The sequence below is a fragment of the Myiozetetes cayanensis genome, unplaced genomic scaffold (genome assembly GCF_022539395.1).
Source record: "Myiozetetes cayanensis isolate MyiCay16 unplaced genomic scaffold, myiCay2020 scf2-11, whole genome shotgun sequence".
Classification (NCBI taxonomy): Eukaryota; Metazoa; Chordata; class Aves; order Passeriformes; family Tyrannidae; genus Myiozetetes; species Myiozetetes cayanensis.
In genome coordinates, this window is record NW_026087411.1 from 13,743,151 (window position 1) to 13,760,373 (window position 17,223).

General features: G+C 35.9%; 1 protein-coding gene across 1 annotated transcript in view; it reads right to left on the reverse strand.

The window, feature by feature from the left end:
- Positions 1 to 17,223, reverse strand: part of GPATCH2 (G-patch domain containing 2) — a 120,694-nt gene that overhangs the window by 10,956 nt on the left and 92,515 nt on the right. Inside the window, exon 9 of the mRNA XM_050315168.1 lies at positions 5,026 to 5,108. Coding sequence (XP_050171125.1) covers positions 5,026 to 5,108 — 83 coding nt within the window. The remainder of the gene's footprint in view (positions 1 to 5,025; positions 5,109 to 17,223) is intronic.

The following is a 17,223-nucleotide window of genomic DNA, read 5'->3' on the forward strand; positions in this document are numbered from 1 at the left end:
CATTGGTTGAGTTCTAGGAAAACTACAGCATGCACATCCGCCCATCTGAAAGAGGTGACGGTTCTAACAAACTGCAAATGAAACGGAGGTGGCTCCTCTCTGTGGGGAACCACTTTATGGTGATACCTGGTAGAGAATGTGCAGAACTTGCAGAGCACATAACTGCCCTTGAGGGTGGGTCTCCCTACTGCCATCTCTCAGTTTCATTCAAAGCTATTCTCCAGGGTACAACTGTTTAATGAAACATACCTTTGGAACGTGCAAAAAAAATGCTAGGTTTAGCCTTTTTTGCAGAAATTTCCTCTGCATTAAGGATGCTCTCATTGGTGATACTCTCTGTTAAGCTGGTTTATGATTCTTGAAAGTGAAGGAAAAAAAAAAATTCCATAAAATCATAGAATTTCTCAACTTGGAAGGGACCCAAGAGAATCATCAAGTTTAGCTCCCAGTGGAGGCAATTTGAATGCTTTTCACAACCAGAAACAGCTATCTTAGGAAAGACTCCCAGAGTAATTTGGGGAATTATTTTTTAAGCTTCCACTTTTCAGAAGACAACAGCACTTAGAAAAGACAGGTAGAGTCATATCCTATCAACCTGAATATTTCTTCTTGACTTTATATGGTTTTGCTTACAGCCTGCAGAATATTGTCTTATCTCTAGATCACTAGAGATGTATCACTAGATTCCTAGATCAAATCTAAGAATTTTCCGGTATAAGCTCGGTTCTAATTGCATTGTGTGTCTTCTAAGGCTTGTTACTGAACTTTCTTTGTTATTTTGGCGTTGGTATGTAAGAGGCCCTGCTTGAACCAGGCACTTCACCCTCAACATGAAAAGCCTTTTGCTTCGAAGGGTCGGCAGTTTCCAGTACTGGATGGCACTCTGCAATCTTTTAACTTTGTAACTAATTTAGTCAGATAATATGGTAGAAGGAACAAACAGAGAGAGATCCCCCAAGTTTTACCTGTTGCAGAAACCAACCAAAGAAAAATGAGTGTCCATAGGCTGGCTAACCAAGCAGGTATGATGTGTATGCCAGAAACGACTTCGGCAGTAAGGATAAGAAATGGCAAAATCCAATCAGGGAAAGTGTTCATAACACATGCTAATGTTGCATTGCCCTGTGACAAGGGATTTCTGCCTATGGAGCTGTACATTTAGTAGACAGAAAATCAGTGAATCAAGCTAAAAAGAAAGTAGGCATATAATAGTTTGTCTAGAGTTTTGGAAATTTACAGTCAGTTCATCCGAGCACCCAGAAGTCTACCTTTCCCCTGCAACTATTTCACTAAATTGACCTTCACCACAAACTTAGCTTCAGCCACCTCTGTTATCACACCGTAATCACAATCTTTTTCAAATCATCATTTTGGTACTGCAGATATTCAGGTCTGATTTTTAATCACTGACATATTAAGCATCAGCAAAATAGTTTGCTTAGCTGTTCCGCTGGCAATTTTTAAAAAGGAATGAAAACATGTACCCTTTTGATTACCTTGTTAAAGTGAGTCATGATGGCATTATAGCAGTGCTCAGTATTTCTGCTGTAATTAAGAATCTGTCATATTTTTCATTAAAACACATTCTTTAAAATGAGACTTTTAACTTGGTCATTTCAATCAGCTCCAGCCTGAAGTGTAGCATGTGCATGCAACATGCCAACTAGATAAAGAAAATGACATCTGAAATTTGCTTTTGCAAAATGTAAATAATAAAGTGCCCATAACATTCACAGTAATTTATCTATTTTATATACGCATTTTCTATATTTAAAGTACAAAATAGCTTTCTCTTTTTATAATTGGTTTTTGCAGGTTTTCAACACTGCTCTCCACACTGTAAAGCACACAGTGTGACATCAGAGTAAAAAGAATGTTTCGAAATAGAAATAAATGGCTGTTTACAAGGCATACAAGTAAAACTTGACTTTTTTTTGCTCTAAAACACACTTTCTACAATATGTAAATTAAATTATTAGCATCCCACAGATATAAAGCAGACTTTGGTGATTTTTTTCCAAAATTTAAGACTTAGAGTTCATTATTAAAAAAAAACCAACATAAAAAATCCCCCTAAAACATATCAGAGATTTAACATGAGATGATAAAAAAAACAAAGCTTGTAGAAGCTTGAAGAAGACAGTCAATTGGAAAGGAACTGCTTAAACTAAGTAATCTAAGACTGAAATTACTGTAAACACTCCCAATGAAAGTATTTCAAGCAGTAACAATCCTTTGCAAAGAATGTCCTTTCCCTTGAATAAAATTTTTTTCGTTGTTGTTGCTATTTTGTTATTATTTACATTAAATTGGACCCAGTTCTGGTAGGGCTATTTCTATGACAATGGATTAGTTTGTCTAAGAGGTTTTCATAAAAACTTGAGAGCACTGTATTGATGCAGTGGAATATGTCAGGATGTCATAAGAAACAGCTCTACCACTGGGGTAGTTGGAGGGTGCATAATGTCATTGGGAATGACGTGGTCCCAGATGTGAACAGAATCAATGAAATAATATCAGTTTCATGGAAGAAGCTGTGCTAAAAGGTGTCCAACAAAAGATGTCCAACACCTAATTCTTGAATTGTAGGAAGTAAACAATTTTTACTAGTATTGGGTTTTAGTTGATTAATTATGTAGGTTCAATAATACACAAATGGGATATATCACACATCCACAAACCAGAAAACTTATCTTAGTAAAAAAGACAGAATATGACACTACTGTCAGCTCCTAACCATCCATGCCTATATTGTCTCACATTTTCTTCATTGCTTTTAACATATATTTTCTTCACCTTTACAAATGACATTTTTGAAACTATAAAATGCTCTGTGCTTCTCAAACTTTCTTGCTTCAATAGTTTCTCAATGCTGTACAAGTAAAGCTACATCCTTTGTTACTAATATACACAAACCTATTGGTATGTGACTTTGACTGCAGGCTGAGAACAGGCTATAAATTTAGAAATCAATATCTAACTCTATCAATATTCATTTTACTTTTTCAATACAAAATACAAAGGTGAAAGAGCAGTAAATAAGCTCGAGTACTGAAATAAATTGGGTGTTCTTGTCACAATTAATAAATGTTTAACCAATCACACTGCTTGCTACAAAAGTCTATGGCTTTGTAAGGTGTCTGAAAGTAGCAGGTGCTACCCTTGTGAGACTCAAAACCAGGGAACATGTTTCGATACCTGGTTAGGATCGCCAGTCATTCTCATCAGTACTACTGGAGCTAAACATATAAATGTCCGTTTTCAACACTGGGCATATCACTACAAGAATTAATTTACCAATATAATTTTTTTCAAATGCAGATGAAAATTTAAAAAATACTGTTATCAACACATTGGCTCATATTAGGTAAAGCTTTGCTGATTTGCTGATCATACAGCTGAAGAAAACACCTGCAGTTAATAATTCATTTACAGACAGCCTTTCAGGTTTCACTATGGTGTTAAATATGGCCAATTATTAGGAGAATGTTTTTTTCATTTCCAGCTTCTGTTCATGTAAACAACTTTTGTTCTTTCTTTCAAAAAAAGTTCACAAATTCTTCTACATAATAGCTAGTCCTCCTATTCCTATATCTTAGCTAACTAAAACTACTGAAAAAAGAACAATCTCAATCCTTCTGCCCAGAACAAAATTGAAAAGATTACCTTGAACTTGAAAATAAAAAAAAGGCACACTAGTTATAAGTTACCCCATATGATACCTTTATCCACCATTATTCTCTGTCGCTCTTCACATAAAGGCAAACTCTGGGGCAAAACAATCTCTAAAATTGTGAATATATGGATTCATAACATTGAATGACCACATATTTGCCTTAGTATCAAAATATTGGCTTTGCAAAGTTATGCAGAGGAGCCAACTTGTAAAATAAAATTCTGAACACTGAAAGCCCAAGGTAAAACGTATAATAAAATTAATTCCATGATACTTGATACCCTCTCAGTACAAAATGACATCCTCTAGTACTTGAAAGTTTTGAAGTGAAAATCACCTTGTAGAAATAATTATATTATTCTCTCTTCAGCCATTAAGTGTCTTTCTTTCTCACTTCACATATGTTCAGAGTCTTAGAAGCTGACCCACAGATTCTCTTTTTTTCATACTGCTGCCACTAAGGTGCCTTTATAACATTTTTAATATTATTCCTGGTCTGTTTCTGCCACTGAGGTTTGAAGCGAAGAAGTTTCAGGAGAGGGAATTTAGTTGGAATACAAATATTAGGCTTCTCTAAAGACATCTACTTAAAATATATTTGAAGAATTCTATGTGTTGCAAATGTTGCTATAGTAATTTATACATGACTAGGACATGCAAACCAAATTTCCATATTAGCAATATATAAAAAGTCTCACATGGGCACACACACAATCTAATCCTTCCAGTATGCACATATATAATTAACATAACAAACTGATGAGAGTCCTATAAATCACTGCTAAGTATTGAAAAAGTCATTTTGCAGCTGTGACATCAGCAAAATGCATCCAATGGTTGTGACCTTGCATCTGTAAAAATCTTTCACAAATGTGCTTGCAAGTGCTTCCTGTTTAATCTACAGCACTAATTTTAAAGCTGTGTTTCACAGACTTATCACCACATTTTCAATTGTTTGCCCAGGAATTCACATCCTATCTTTATTGTGCAGGGTATTTAGAGCATTCATACGCATTCCACACAGAAAAAAGATACCTTATGTCTCCTTCCTTGTAATGCTTGAAGAGACATAAGCAGTAATCTTTGCTGCCTCAGTACATGAAGAAAGATTTATTCTTTTTAAAGAAGTGCTGTGCTACATAGCACTGGAAATTGGAAATGTTTGAGGGAGAATGAAGAGAGCCTATTTATTTCTTAATCTCTATTAATAAATAAGGATGGAACATTTCTGAAGTTATATGGGAAGTTACTGAATTTATCAAGCATTTCCTCACGTCACTGACCTACTGCTTCATATTTAGAGATTTAACATCTTGTGGTTTGTGCTCTGTCCCAGGGAAATTGGTTACCTGTGGGTCCTGGCAGGGGAGCAGCTTTCCTTCTCCGCTTGATGTCTCCCATGCACAATGATCCCAAATGTACACTGGTTTGCCTGCAAGTAATTACAGGAGAAAACTATTAACAAAGGAAGAAAACTGCCACATAAATACACAGCTTGTATAATCTGAACCTATATCAAAACATTCTCAACCAAGATGTAGATGCACAGTCAAGCCACCAATCTTGTTTATATAGAAATATAATTATGTTTGTTGACAAGTACTCAGTATCTAAATGCAGCATCATAAATTGTTACTGGAATGAATAAATATAAATATAAAGGGAATGCTTTTTAATTTTCAAAACTGGCAATCTTTCTAGCTCAACATAAAACAAAAACACTGTTGCTCCTGACAGGAAAATAGCTAAGATTAATTATCTAAAGAGATCACAATACTGTTTGTAGGTTATCAATTGGCTAGTAATGCTTGACTGTCAGAGCAGCATTTATTACATGGAAAATATTATCCATTTTTTGTAAAGGTAAGATGAAAAATGAATGAGAAAACATGAAACAGTAAAGTCTTCAAATGAGCATGACATAAACTTGTAGCACAGTAATTCTAATTCACTGGTAAGTTGTGAGAATATTGTGGAAGCACAGTATCTGGTAGACTCCTTAAACAATTATGAGCTTACACTTGGAGACTGGAAAATTGGTGTAGCTGCAGAGGATGGCAAACAAGCAAATCCTATTGCATTAAAGACAGTTGTTAGAAGCCAGGTACCACAGAAAATGGCAAATGTGGAATTTTAAAATGATGAATTTTGGAATAGAATCTTGAGGGACAATTACATTTAGTATTTTTCTTAAAATAATGTACAGTGCCTGCAGAATTGAATATATGTAGCTGATTTTTTTTTTTTTTGGAAGAACTAGAACAGAAGGGGGGAAAATGCAGTGATTTCTGAACTGCACAATTTTAATATGTCTCCATAAATGTTACAGAGAATGGTGTTTCTTCACAGAAGTGTAGTGAATTTTGATAAAATTACAAGGTAAAAATTGTATCTGACAATCTACTGTAGCATAGTAACATCTCTGTCACTCACAGAATCTGGTTTCAGTGTGGATATATGACTTACCCTTTACTGCATTTATAAACTTTTTAAAGCTGTGCTGCTTCTAAATGAATAACAAATGGTCATATAATGTTGAGAGACCTCAGATCTGCTCAATAATGTAAAAGAGTGACAACAATGCCTTGATGAATAAGATGTCAATGTACAATCCTCTGCATATTTTTTCTAAAAAGTTACAATAAATTAACAAGTACCACAGGGCTTGTATTTAAGTAATAAAATACTCCAAGAAACTCAAGTTTCACCAAGAAGTGCACTCTAGCTTCACTTAGTGAACCCCTATTTCAACACTTATTTCTTACTGTTTTAAGACAGATGTTTTCCTTACAATTCTAAGTTGAAATTGTATCCTATTTTAACATCCAGAAACTGAACACAGTTTCAGGGTGATAATTTTTAGTTCTAAATTTAAAAAGAAATGAATAGGTGTAACCTTTCATAACTGATTTTACTATAAAGAAAATTAATACTTAAATACAAAATGGGGAAAAAATTGTTAGCTAAAAAAGGCTGAGATATTTGATCATCAACAGATCAGTATTTAACATTGGTATCAAACATGCAGAATAAGTTGTGTGATAAATTATATGTTCTACAGTGAGCAACTCTTTGTTTCCTGAATGAAAAAGGGGGAAAGTCTCCAGGAATACAAGTAGGATGAAAGATAAAAATTAATAAAGTCAGGCAATTGAACCTGAAGACCTGAGCCACAGCAGTAACAGTGAGCAGCATTTGAGTTATTTTACCAGAACTGATTATCTGTTACACTACATTGAGATATCTAGATTATTGATCTGCAAGATTATGGTACTGGGGTCTCCCCACTTTTCCTCCAGGCACACGGAATGGAGTTGCAACAAATAACACTAAGTAAGGACTACTTTGTTATTGTTGTCACCCTTCATGTAGAACATAGCAGTTACTTTTTAATTTAAAATCAATGAACGTCTGAAAGGCAGCCTTGTTCCTTCAGCATAAATGAATCATTCGCCTTTGCCGAGCACAACAATCCGATCACCAGCCAAGGTGAGAGTGGGTATTTCTTTGTTGTCGTTGAAAATTCTGTACACCACAAATAAATAACGAAACGCCAGAGTACCAATTAAGCTTTGTCAGACCCAGTGTGATGGCCACTACCACCAAATATTCAGCTGACTTGCGAATCTACAGAGCCACTTGCCTTTGCCAGAGCTTAACATCTGATATGCTCTGCCAGTGTAGATCACAGCAAAACAAAAAGCTCTTATTTATTTATTTATTTATTTATTTAAGAGGATCAGACAAGAACTATTACTGCTCTGGAACTGGCAGGTTAGACAAAAAGAAGCAGTATTCTGAAGCTGCAGAGTATGTTTTGAAATGCCTGTAATGGGGGTATTATAAAGTAGGGAGAACTCTGACCCTCAATCAGGCTAAGTTCAGCATTATGTTTCTTAGCATTAAATCAGAAGAGCGTGGATTACAGAAAGGAAGGAAGCTATTTGCCTGACTTCTCTCTACTTACTCCTAGCTTGCTTCCAGCTATCATTTATAAATAGTGCTCTGGAGGGAAGCTAGGCATTTTATTAGGGAAAAAATAAAACTTGTTAAGACCACCTTGCCTGAAAACCTGGCTTTTGACGTGCTGGTGACAGGGACTGGAGCAAGCAGTGTCAAATGGAATAATTTTTAAGGAAAGACAACAGGAACTTGTCGCCTCATTGTATGCATTTACAAATAGAGGCTTTTCAGAGTATTAGGCCTAGTTAAAGCTGCCCTCTGGATAAAAAGTGTTCCCAAGCAGCCTCAGACAAGCTTGGGAGACAAACAGATGTGACTATGGTCCCTGGCGTTTGGCAAGAACACTCACTGTCAATAAGAAAAATATGAACATGGACAGGGCATCAGCTGCACCACGGCCAAGCGGGCCTGCAAGTGTCATAGCAGCGGCAAAGTTGTGGCAGAGGGAAATAAGAGGGCTGCAAAAGCCAGGCTGGTGTGAACTTACACTAGCATGCCAAGAATTTTTGTTGTTGTTGTTGTTGTTGTTGTGTCATGCCTCAATGTATTAAACAAAACACTGGAAAAGCCACTGTCAATTTTTATTCATTTTTCATCTCGCACACAGTGTTTAGAGTCTCCTTTCTACGTGGTAAATAAGAGCCTCAAAAATGAAGACAGACTGGGAAGGCAGCAATAACAAAAAAGCTATTGAAATAATAAGTAAACCCCACAAACCCAGATTTGAGACAGCAAACACTTTTCTAGAAGCAATGACATGCAAAGCAATTCACAAGCATTTTCACTATGCATTTTTGCGAAACCTTCACTCTGACAGAAATTTTGTTATTTCCTTCTTAAATAGTTGCAATTTATCAATTTTTTTCAAGGTAATTGCCCTTACTGTGGTAACACACCTAGAATTGTCTCTTTAAGGTCCCCAAGCATTTATATCTGTGTCTTCACAAACAATCTCTTTTTCCATAATTTTCACAGATCATTAAGCAAATATTTTTGATGAGTGCCTTTTCAGCAGCTACACACATTCACCTCTCCAAGACATTTGTAAGAGGCCATGTCAGATTTTTATCTACTCTGACCTTTGCAGTCCATGGACCATTTGGCTAAATTCTCCAAATAAACATCTTATTCTGTGGGGGAACCTACAGCTGTGCTGATTTAAATGCAATCCACCTTCTGAGGTGAGGACCCAAAGGGGTTCTTCACCCTTTCACCAGTAGTTATCACCTTTGCCAGTTCAAAGTTCACCAGTCCAGTCACTAAGAACAATACAACAAAATGGCTGTAGGACAGTAGAGTCCTGAACATGTGTTCCAGCTCTCTGGTTTATTACATGCTTCTGCAATCACTATCATCCCAGGTGTAAAAAACAAAAACAAAACTCCAACCTACCACCAAAACAAAAAACCCCAATCCCTCTCCGCCGAGATTAAAAGACTCTATTCAAATGCAGTAACTGTTCCAGTCTCTTCAGAAAAGTGCATTGAAGACAGCTTTATACAGTGAGCAGCTTCACAGGCACTAACACAGTGGCCAAAACTAGTGAGACTGTCATCTCCTGGGGTGAACTCTTGGGTGCTTGTGTATTAAATATAAAACGTTTGCATGCTTATTTTGTATGTCTCATTGTAACAACAAGTCTGTTGATCACTTTATTTTCTCTGTCTGCTGTTAGCAGATGTCACTTGTCCCGCAAACTGCGTTTCTTTATTTGATATCAATGCAGTTGCTATTATTGGTTCACTGTAATTGTGCTGATGGTTACAACATCACTGAAGGCAAACTTAATTTTGGTTTTGTCCCTTACTATATTTACTGTCAAACTGCTTACTAGATGACACTACAACATCGCCAAGATTAGCTGTAAGTAATGGAGGTGATGGTTTTACGCTCTGTTTGTGTCTAAGAGGCATACAAGTATTGACTAAAAACGAAGGCAGGTGTGGAAGAGTGTGTTTTTTGTTTAATAGTATTTATCAAATTTCTGTGTTCTAACTTCAAAAATCCTATGTAGCATGCTATTCTATTCCATAATTTGATGAATTTGTAATGATCAGTACCTGCCTATCCCTTATATTCCACTTAGCATTTCTCTCACCTGAGGAACAAATGTAAACAGCTACACCCCTTTCTGCCACAGTATCAATGCATTCCTGCAGATGGCTGTAGAACTCTGCAAGTTTATCACTGCTGAATGCTTCAGCTAATGGAGAGGCTTGATAAAAGTTTATGTGTGAACTTCTTTCACAAGACATCACAACAATGCGAAAGTTGACTGGTTTGCATTTTAGAAGGGACTTGGGAGAATTATTTTGAAGGGGAAATCTAAATGAAACTGCGAGCTCTCGGTCTTAAAATATAGATGGAAAATAGATATTCATATGGATACGACTGAAGACAGAATGCAGTGAGGACCACAACTCACTTTAAGCTTGAAATTGAAATGGAAGTAATGTTTACAGTAGCAGTTAAAAATGAAAAACCAGAACTCAATTGCGGAGCAGAGAAGAAAGCCAATAAAATGATTAAAAAAATCAGCATGTGTGGAACAGCTTGACTCCATAAAAATAAAAAAATAATCTGAGCAAACCTCCCACTATTTAAGTACCTTTTACACAAAAATATCACATGAATGAGTCTCATATCCATACACAGAATGGACCTGTAGCACAGTCTATCTTATCTTCTACATGGCTTAAAACACAGACACTGCTGTACCTGGAACTGCATCCATTAGCACTGCTTAAATAAGGGAGTTTAGATGAACTCTAATTCTCAGTGTATGTACTTAAATTACCTCAAGTAGCAGACAACGGCTTCAAGAGCACTGGAATACATGGAAAAGTTTATGATAAGTTTAGAGGTAAACACCATTAAACCATATTATATATGTCTTTCTAAACATCCCACAACACTTTTAGCTAATTAAATACGATGAACAAAAAATTCTGCACTTCCATTTGACTGAGTCTCCAGAAGTATGGATTTAATCAAAAGGTATCATGCCAAATACACGTACTATGCAATTGGTGATGTAAATATCGGAAAACTATTCTTTATTATATAGGTATAACAAATACTTAATCTCTGCCTCTGGCATGCATATCAATATAACCAGAGAAAAGATGCATTGTGGTTTCATGTTATTACACAGAAATATGCAAGGCACATTTCTTTTTGAGGAAAAATATATGAAAAAGAATGGCTAAGGAATTTTACCAGGAAAGATATTCTCTTTCCTTTGTGGTACAGAGCTTGGCCAAAACACGAATGCAGCCCCTGGTCTCTGTTTAAATGCCCAGAGTAGGGCAACATGTAGTAATGCATGTGCCCCATGGACAGTCAGAGAGGGATGGCTCCTTGTCCATTCCAATTCAGAAGGCATTCTTTTGCTCTCTTGCTTTCCTCTTGGTGTCACTTTTCTCAGACATCATTCAGGTGAAATCAGTTCCACGCTTGATTCCTCCTCATCCTTTACAAACAGTAAAGCCTTTCTTCAAACTTGTCTAAAGAATGACATCATCTGTATAACAGATTGCTTCATCTACCTCTGCAAGTGTAAAAACCATTACATTAACCAGAAGAGCCATGCACTTTATTTTCCTTTTATTACATCTTAAACAGATGTGATAAACGCACACAACTCTATCAAACTCCTTTCATACAATGCCAATCTGTTCACAACTAACTTAAAGCATAAGGGTGACATACCTGTATTACTGAAAGTCCCAGTGCAATTCTATTATGACTAGAATACAATCTTCCCCTGGCCCCATCAGATTACCTCATCACTTAATACTATATCCTAACACATTCCTTGCTGTTATCTTTCTCAGCCCTTTTGTCATTCAGACAGACTAGTTGTTCTAAAATTTATCTGAATTCTACAAATTGACACATCCAACTCCACACTGGCATAATTTTAGCACACACGATGGATAATAAAATTCTGCATCACTACCTATGTTTTGACACCCAATCTCAAGTCATTTCTGCACTTTATTTGTGAAATGAGTTCCTAAAAAAAACAGTTCAGTAACAGAGGCCTACTGCCCTCAGAAAGGATAATGCATTGTTTTTTCTTGGTTCTAATTAGTAATTTAAGCATATGTTCAGCATTTAACTCTAAATGTTTGCCTTTTCCCCAAGCTCTAAGACAGCTGTCCAAGATGTGAATGCCAGAAAACATTTAAATATCAACATCTGTTGAATTATGTTAATTTAGTGTAATATAATTGGGCATGAGTTGGAATTGATCAAAAGTATATGAATTACACAAAGGCAAATCCAAACCAATATCCTGGTGTACAAACAAGTCACCAAGGAACACTGAGGAAACATACCCCAAAAATCCACTTCTGTCAAAAATTGAATAGCTAAAACTTTCAGTTTTCTTCAGCGAATGACATGATTTCACATTTTCAATAGAGAAAATTAATATTTATACTCATTCAGAGCATAAATTTCATTTTCATTCAGAATATTTCTAAATATTTTTGGCAGCAAGTTCCATTACTGTTTATTGTCAAGCAACACCTGCTAAAGAAAAACATTCATGTTCCTGCAATGATGAAAGGTAGTCTGAAAACAGGTTGCAGTAAAGAACATACCATCCTGTTACAGGACAATATTGTTTCACCAGTTCTAAAGCAAATGTTCTTTGGTTTCTTCTTCATCTTGCAACAACATTGTCGACATTCCAGAGATATGGGCCACGATCCAGCTCTGAAGTGATTTGGAAAATATCTTTATGACAGTAAACATGGTCTTGAGCTGATACTTTAATGGAAGGACTCGATAATTTATTGAGCTACACTATTTCTTCCAGATATTTCTGGATACATATTCTTTTACCAAGTATGATATTCACTAAATAAACCCAGTATGCAACAAATGCATTTTGTCAAAAATACTTTAAAAATCTTAAAATTCTGGATCACAGTCATATAGAGTTGGGTTACGTCATTATAAACATTAGTGTTGTGTTTTTTTACTTTTAAAACAGGTTCGGCACAAGAAGCAACACTAAAACTCCAAATATGCAATACAGCACTCAAAAATAGAAGAAAGAAAATGTTTTATCAGTTTGGAAGCACTCTACATAGCCTGGAAGCCAATTCCTTTCTTCAACTCTGAGTTGGGAAGGTGAGCAAGCATGACCTGGGATGAAATGTGAGCAAGCAAACTGGGATGAAATTGGTCCACTTTAAGAGACCAATACTTCAGCTAACAGAGGTAAACAGTCAGCACAATGTGACGATTTTTAATAAGCCATTCAGACCTTGATCTAGACCAGTGATCCAGAAGCTTTCTGTCATATTACAACCACTGGTCAGTCCTTAACCTACTGCCCTCCAATTGGTTTTAAGCAAATAACAGCTCTGCAGCTGGACCCCAGCATCATTCTCCTCCTTAGTCCCTTTCACTTCCCTGTTTTTTATACTGGACTTAAGAAACAATTCTTCCAACAATCTCATTCTCTGGCCAAGACGGTACACTTATAATTCAGTCAATAATCTGATAAACAAATATATAATTGTGTGCAAGTCAGGATGAGACCCTAAAGCTGAGACAGAAAGTTAAGCAAATTACTCTGCAAACTACTCCTAAGACTCTGCACCCATTTATTTCAGTTACTGTCAAGCAACTCCATTGAGTACAACTGGTCTAAATGTGCAGGAGCAAAAGAAAAATTTGACTTTCTAATATCGAAGGACAGCAGCTAATAGAAAGTTAAAAAAACAATGACTTTTTTTTTTTTTTGGTCCTTTTTAGTTTCTAAATTATTTAATAGCAAAAGCTTCACTTCTGTCTTTCTGCTTTGTCTTAGTAATTAGTAATATCAACACTTGTAAAAATATGGATATAAAGTAACTGCAGAAAGGCAAAAATAAGTCCAAAATTCAAAAATCAGTGTCCTTTGCTTCCTTTTGTCTAGGACAGTTAGTGAGCATTAGTTTCCAGACAGGCTAAAATGTATTGTTACAATAAGTGATCACAATTTCAAAATATCAACAAAGAAAAACATTAAAATGCTACCTAATTTTAAACAAACTATCCAAATTTCCTTCTAAACTCTTTGTCTACTTATCACAGTCTGAATAGAATTCAGTGTGCCTATGCCTCAGAATTTTAGTGCACCAGGGGATACTGATTTACATATATGAGATTCCGGGATCCTTTTGAGATTGGTAGGAACTTGATGTAAAAATTGCACAAACAGTTTAATGCACAATAAAATCAGAAAGAGGTAAACCCACCCTTCCTCCATGCATGGCTATTCATCCTTATCCTTATGATATCCAGCTTTCATGTGCCTGTGTGGTGAAACAGAGAGACAAATCCAAATTTCTCATGGTGGGGGGAGATGATGGGACAAATGAGTGGTGGAAAACCAGACTGCAAAACAACCTCCTTGGATTGCAGTGCTGCTTAACCATAGGTTAAAGTCTAGTTTAAAACCACAGGTTAAAGCACAGTGCTAGTCACTGTGCACAGCTCCTGCTCACACCTTGCACAGCAGGAAGGGTCCTCAACTTAATTTTATCCTTATGCCATTAGTATTTTAACAGGTAAGCTGAGACAAGCAAAGCTTGAGCTGTGAAGCAAAAACAGAGCAAGAGAGAGAATCTAATGCAGCTGAGTGTGAGAAACAAGCACACCATGTGCTAAAATTTCTGTACTTGAAAGTGAGAAATTTGCTATCAGTTCATTCAGGGGAAAAAAAATCAATCCAGATAGTACATCAGGAGGATCCAGAGGTACATAATTTCTGAGATTATCTGATTTTTTATAATCATACGTATTTTTTAAAATCAGGAAAAATTAACTTCCTGTGAGTTAACATACTCGTGTGTACCTGGAATTCAATTTTGAATTAGAAATTTTCATTATTATTTAGCAGTTTGTTTATATACATTATTATAAAGTATATTAGATTTTAGTGCAGGAACAACAAAATTCAGCTTGTGGGTTTGTACTTAATCAGTTTTGCATTAAAGATGCAAAGAAAATGCTCAGATCACACGGAAAAATATATGTTCAAAACAGAGCACAGTTCCAAATTTCTGCTACTTTTGCAAAGGTCTCATTATGGAAGTTGAGTTAAAAGGTGATACCTTAAAAACATCTACTAACTGGATTAAACTAGGTCATTTAGTCAATAGATACTTTAAATCAACTCATGAACCACTACTGAGGCTTTAAGATTTCCATAATATCAAAGCATAGCACACTGGCTACATTTTGAAAAAACAATCAAACTATCATTGCCCTGTCTTCTCCCAAGTGAAAATCTTTTCAGGACCCCAAAAATAAGGCTACAGTATTGAAAACTCAATCAGGAACTGCCCTCTCCCAAAATGGCTCCATCTTTTATCCTTCCCAGTGAAGAATAATACCAAACTGATGGAATAATGTTGTCCCTGAGGGTGACAGCAAGGGAGGAAAGCAATGTGTCCTCAAACATTCACATAATTTAATCTGGAACTGCAAATATTATTAAGCACCAATCATAACAGTACAGTTACTGCTTCACGGCACTCCAAAGAGGAGATAAAACTGCTTAGTTGTTAATTTCTAATGATGTAAACATATTTGGATTTTAATGTTATATCTGAATCTCCTGCATTATTAGCTCTGGGGTTACAAGACATTAACTTACTACCTTCAGTAATTTTACACTTGAATTAAAAAGCATGTTTAAATATTACTTTCTTTTAAAGTATTTTTGTTGAGAACATGTGTTCATGTAATGGTATAAGTGAATCACCCGGTAAAACAGCCATGCATTCCTCCACTTTACTGCAGTGTGAATGCATGAATTCATGTATAATTTTCAAAAACTGTCTGAATTTACCTCCTCTGGTACTGTAATTTCATTCCGCAAAAGCCACATTAAACAATTACAGTTCTTGTAATTAACCAGTAGTCTAATGTAGAGTTTTCTTATCCCAATCCATTAACAGCTGCTCAAAAAATGTAGTAATTAATGGTTTCATTTATTTTTGGCAAACCTGCAACTCGACAAATAGTTTTGTATCTGCTGCAAATTAGGACTCCTTCCCAAACAACAGATGACACGGTGGGAAAGAGGGAGCAGGCAGAATCCTTGCACATCTTTGTCTCTTTAGAAGATCAAATAAAGAGCAGCTGTAATGTTATTTGTTACATCTGTGTAAAAAAGTACCATGTTCCGTATCATCAGATGAAAATGAACAAGTGCAGCACAAACAGGGATTTTTCTTTGAGACTAGGAAAGACAGAAAGTTTTAATTTTAACCAAAGTAATACTACACTTTTGGAAAGCTCTCATCAGGTTGGGCATCTTTTTTCTCTTACAGGCTTTCTTTAAATACTAATTCATATGGAACACTTATTTATAAGAAGTGAAAATATTTGAGAGTCATACTCCTGTATCAGCACAAAGCATCTATTTAAACTGGACTGAGAACAACTAGGGAAAGGAGGGAAAGAGACAGTTGCAGTAAACATGGGGAAGTTATAACAAATGTTCTGGGGTTTTATTGACACATCATCATTTAGTAGCATCTATGTATTTCCTTTATGTGATCCTTCTTGTACTACTTTCAGAATTTGCTTTCCTGAATGCCTCTTCCACACATGCAAAGACCTGTATTTCAGTCTGTGCTGTTCACCACAGCAGGAAAGGACTTCAAAGGCTTCTTGCCAGCTCAGAATAGAGCAGCAACAGGTGATCATTGGATGACAGGCACACAATCCTCCTGTCACATTCTAGTAATGGTCAAGTAGGTAGCTCCTCCTGATTTTTAAAGAAATATCAAGGTACTACCTCTACCTCAAGCTATGGTCTACTTTGCAGCCACAAGAATTGGCTAACTAGTTCATGCTAAGCTGCTGGTACATTGATTAAAGTGTTAACACAACATCAGTTACCTGCTTGAAACCTGACCTGTACATTTCTACTCCACCTTGAAATCACTTCCATGAGTATGATTTACTTCTTTCGAGCCAGGAATGAACTGCATAGGAATAATAGCTTTATTTTTTTTCTTCTTTTTGAGGTCTCTCAGGGAACATTTGCAAGTGGAAAGCCAACACAGAATTAGCAAGACTCGACAAAATAAAATTGGTAAGAGGTAAAATTTTGGGTACTATTTTCTTTTCAGTTTCTTAATTCATGCATGTGTCAAATTATACTTACCACACAGTAAGAAAAAATAAATATGTAGATGAAATAACCCATGATACTTAACAGGAACACACTAGAAAGGAAATATGACACAAGACCACTATGTAAAGTAAAGAAAATAATTACACAAGTTCAACTTATTCAGAGTCTACTGTTTTCCAACCTGCAATTCTGTTGCTTCCAGATTACAGCACAAATTACCTAGTTATGGCATCAACTGTATCACCAAAGGCAAAATATTAAGTTGTTTAAGTATTCTGGTTATTCTGTTGAATGAGGATAAAAGTAGTGCCTTCATAAGGGTATTGTGAGGATAAGTTCATTATATGTTAAGAGGCAGGCAGACAGTTGTGTGATGGAGGCCCCCCATATATTTAACAGTGCAATTACATGTTCAAAATCGTGTTATAGC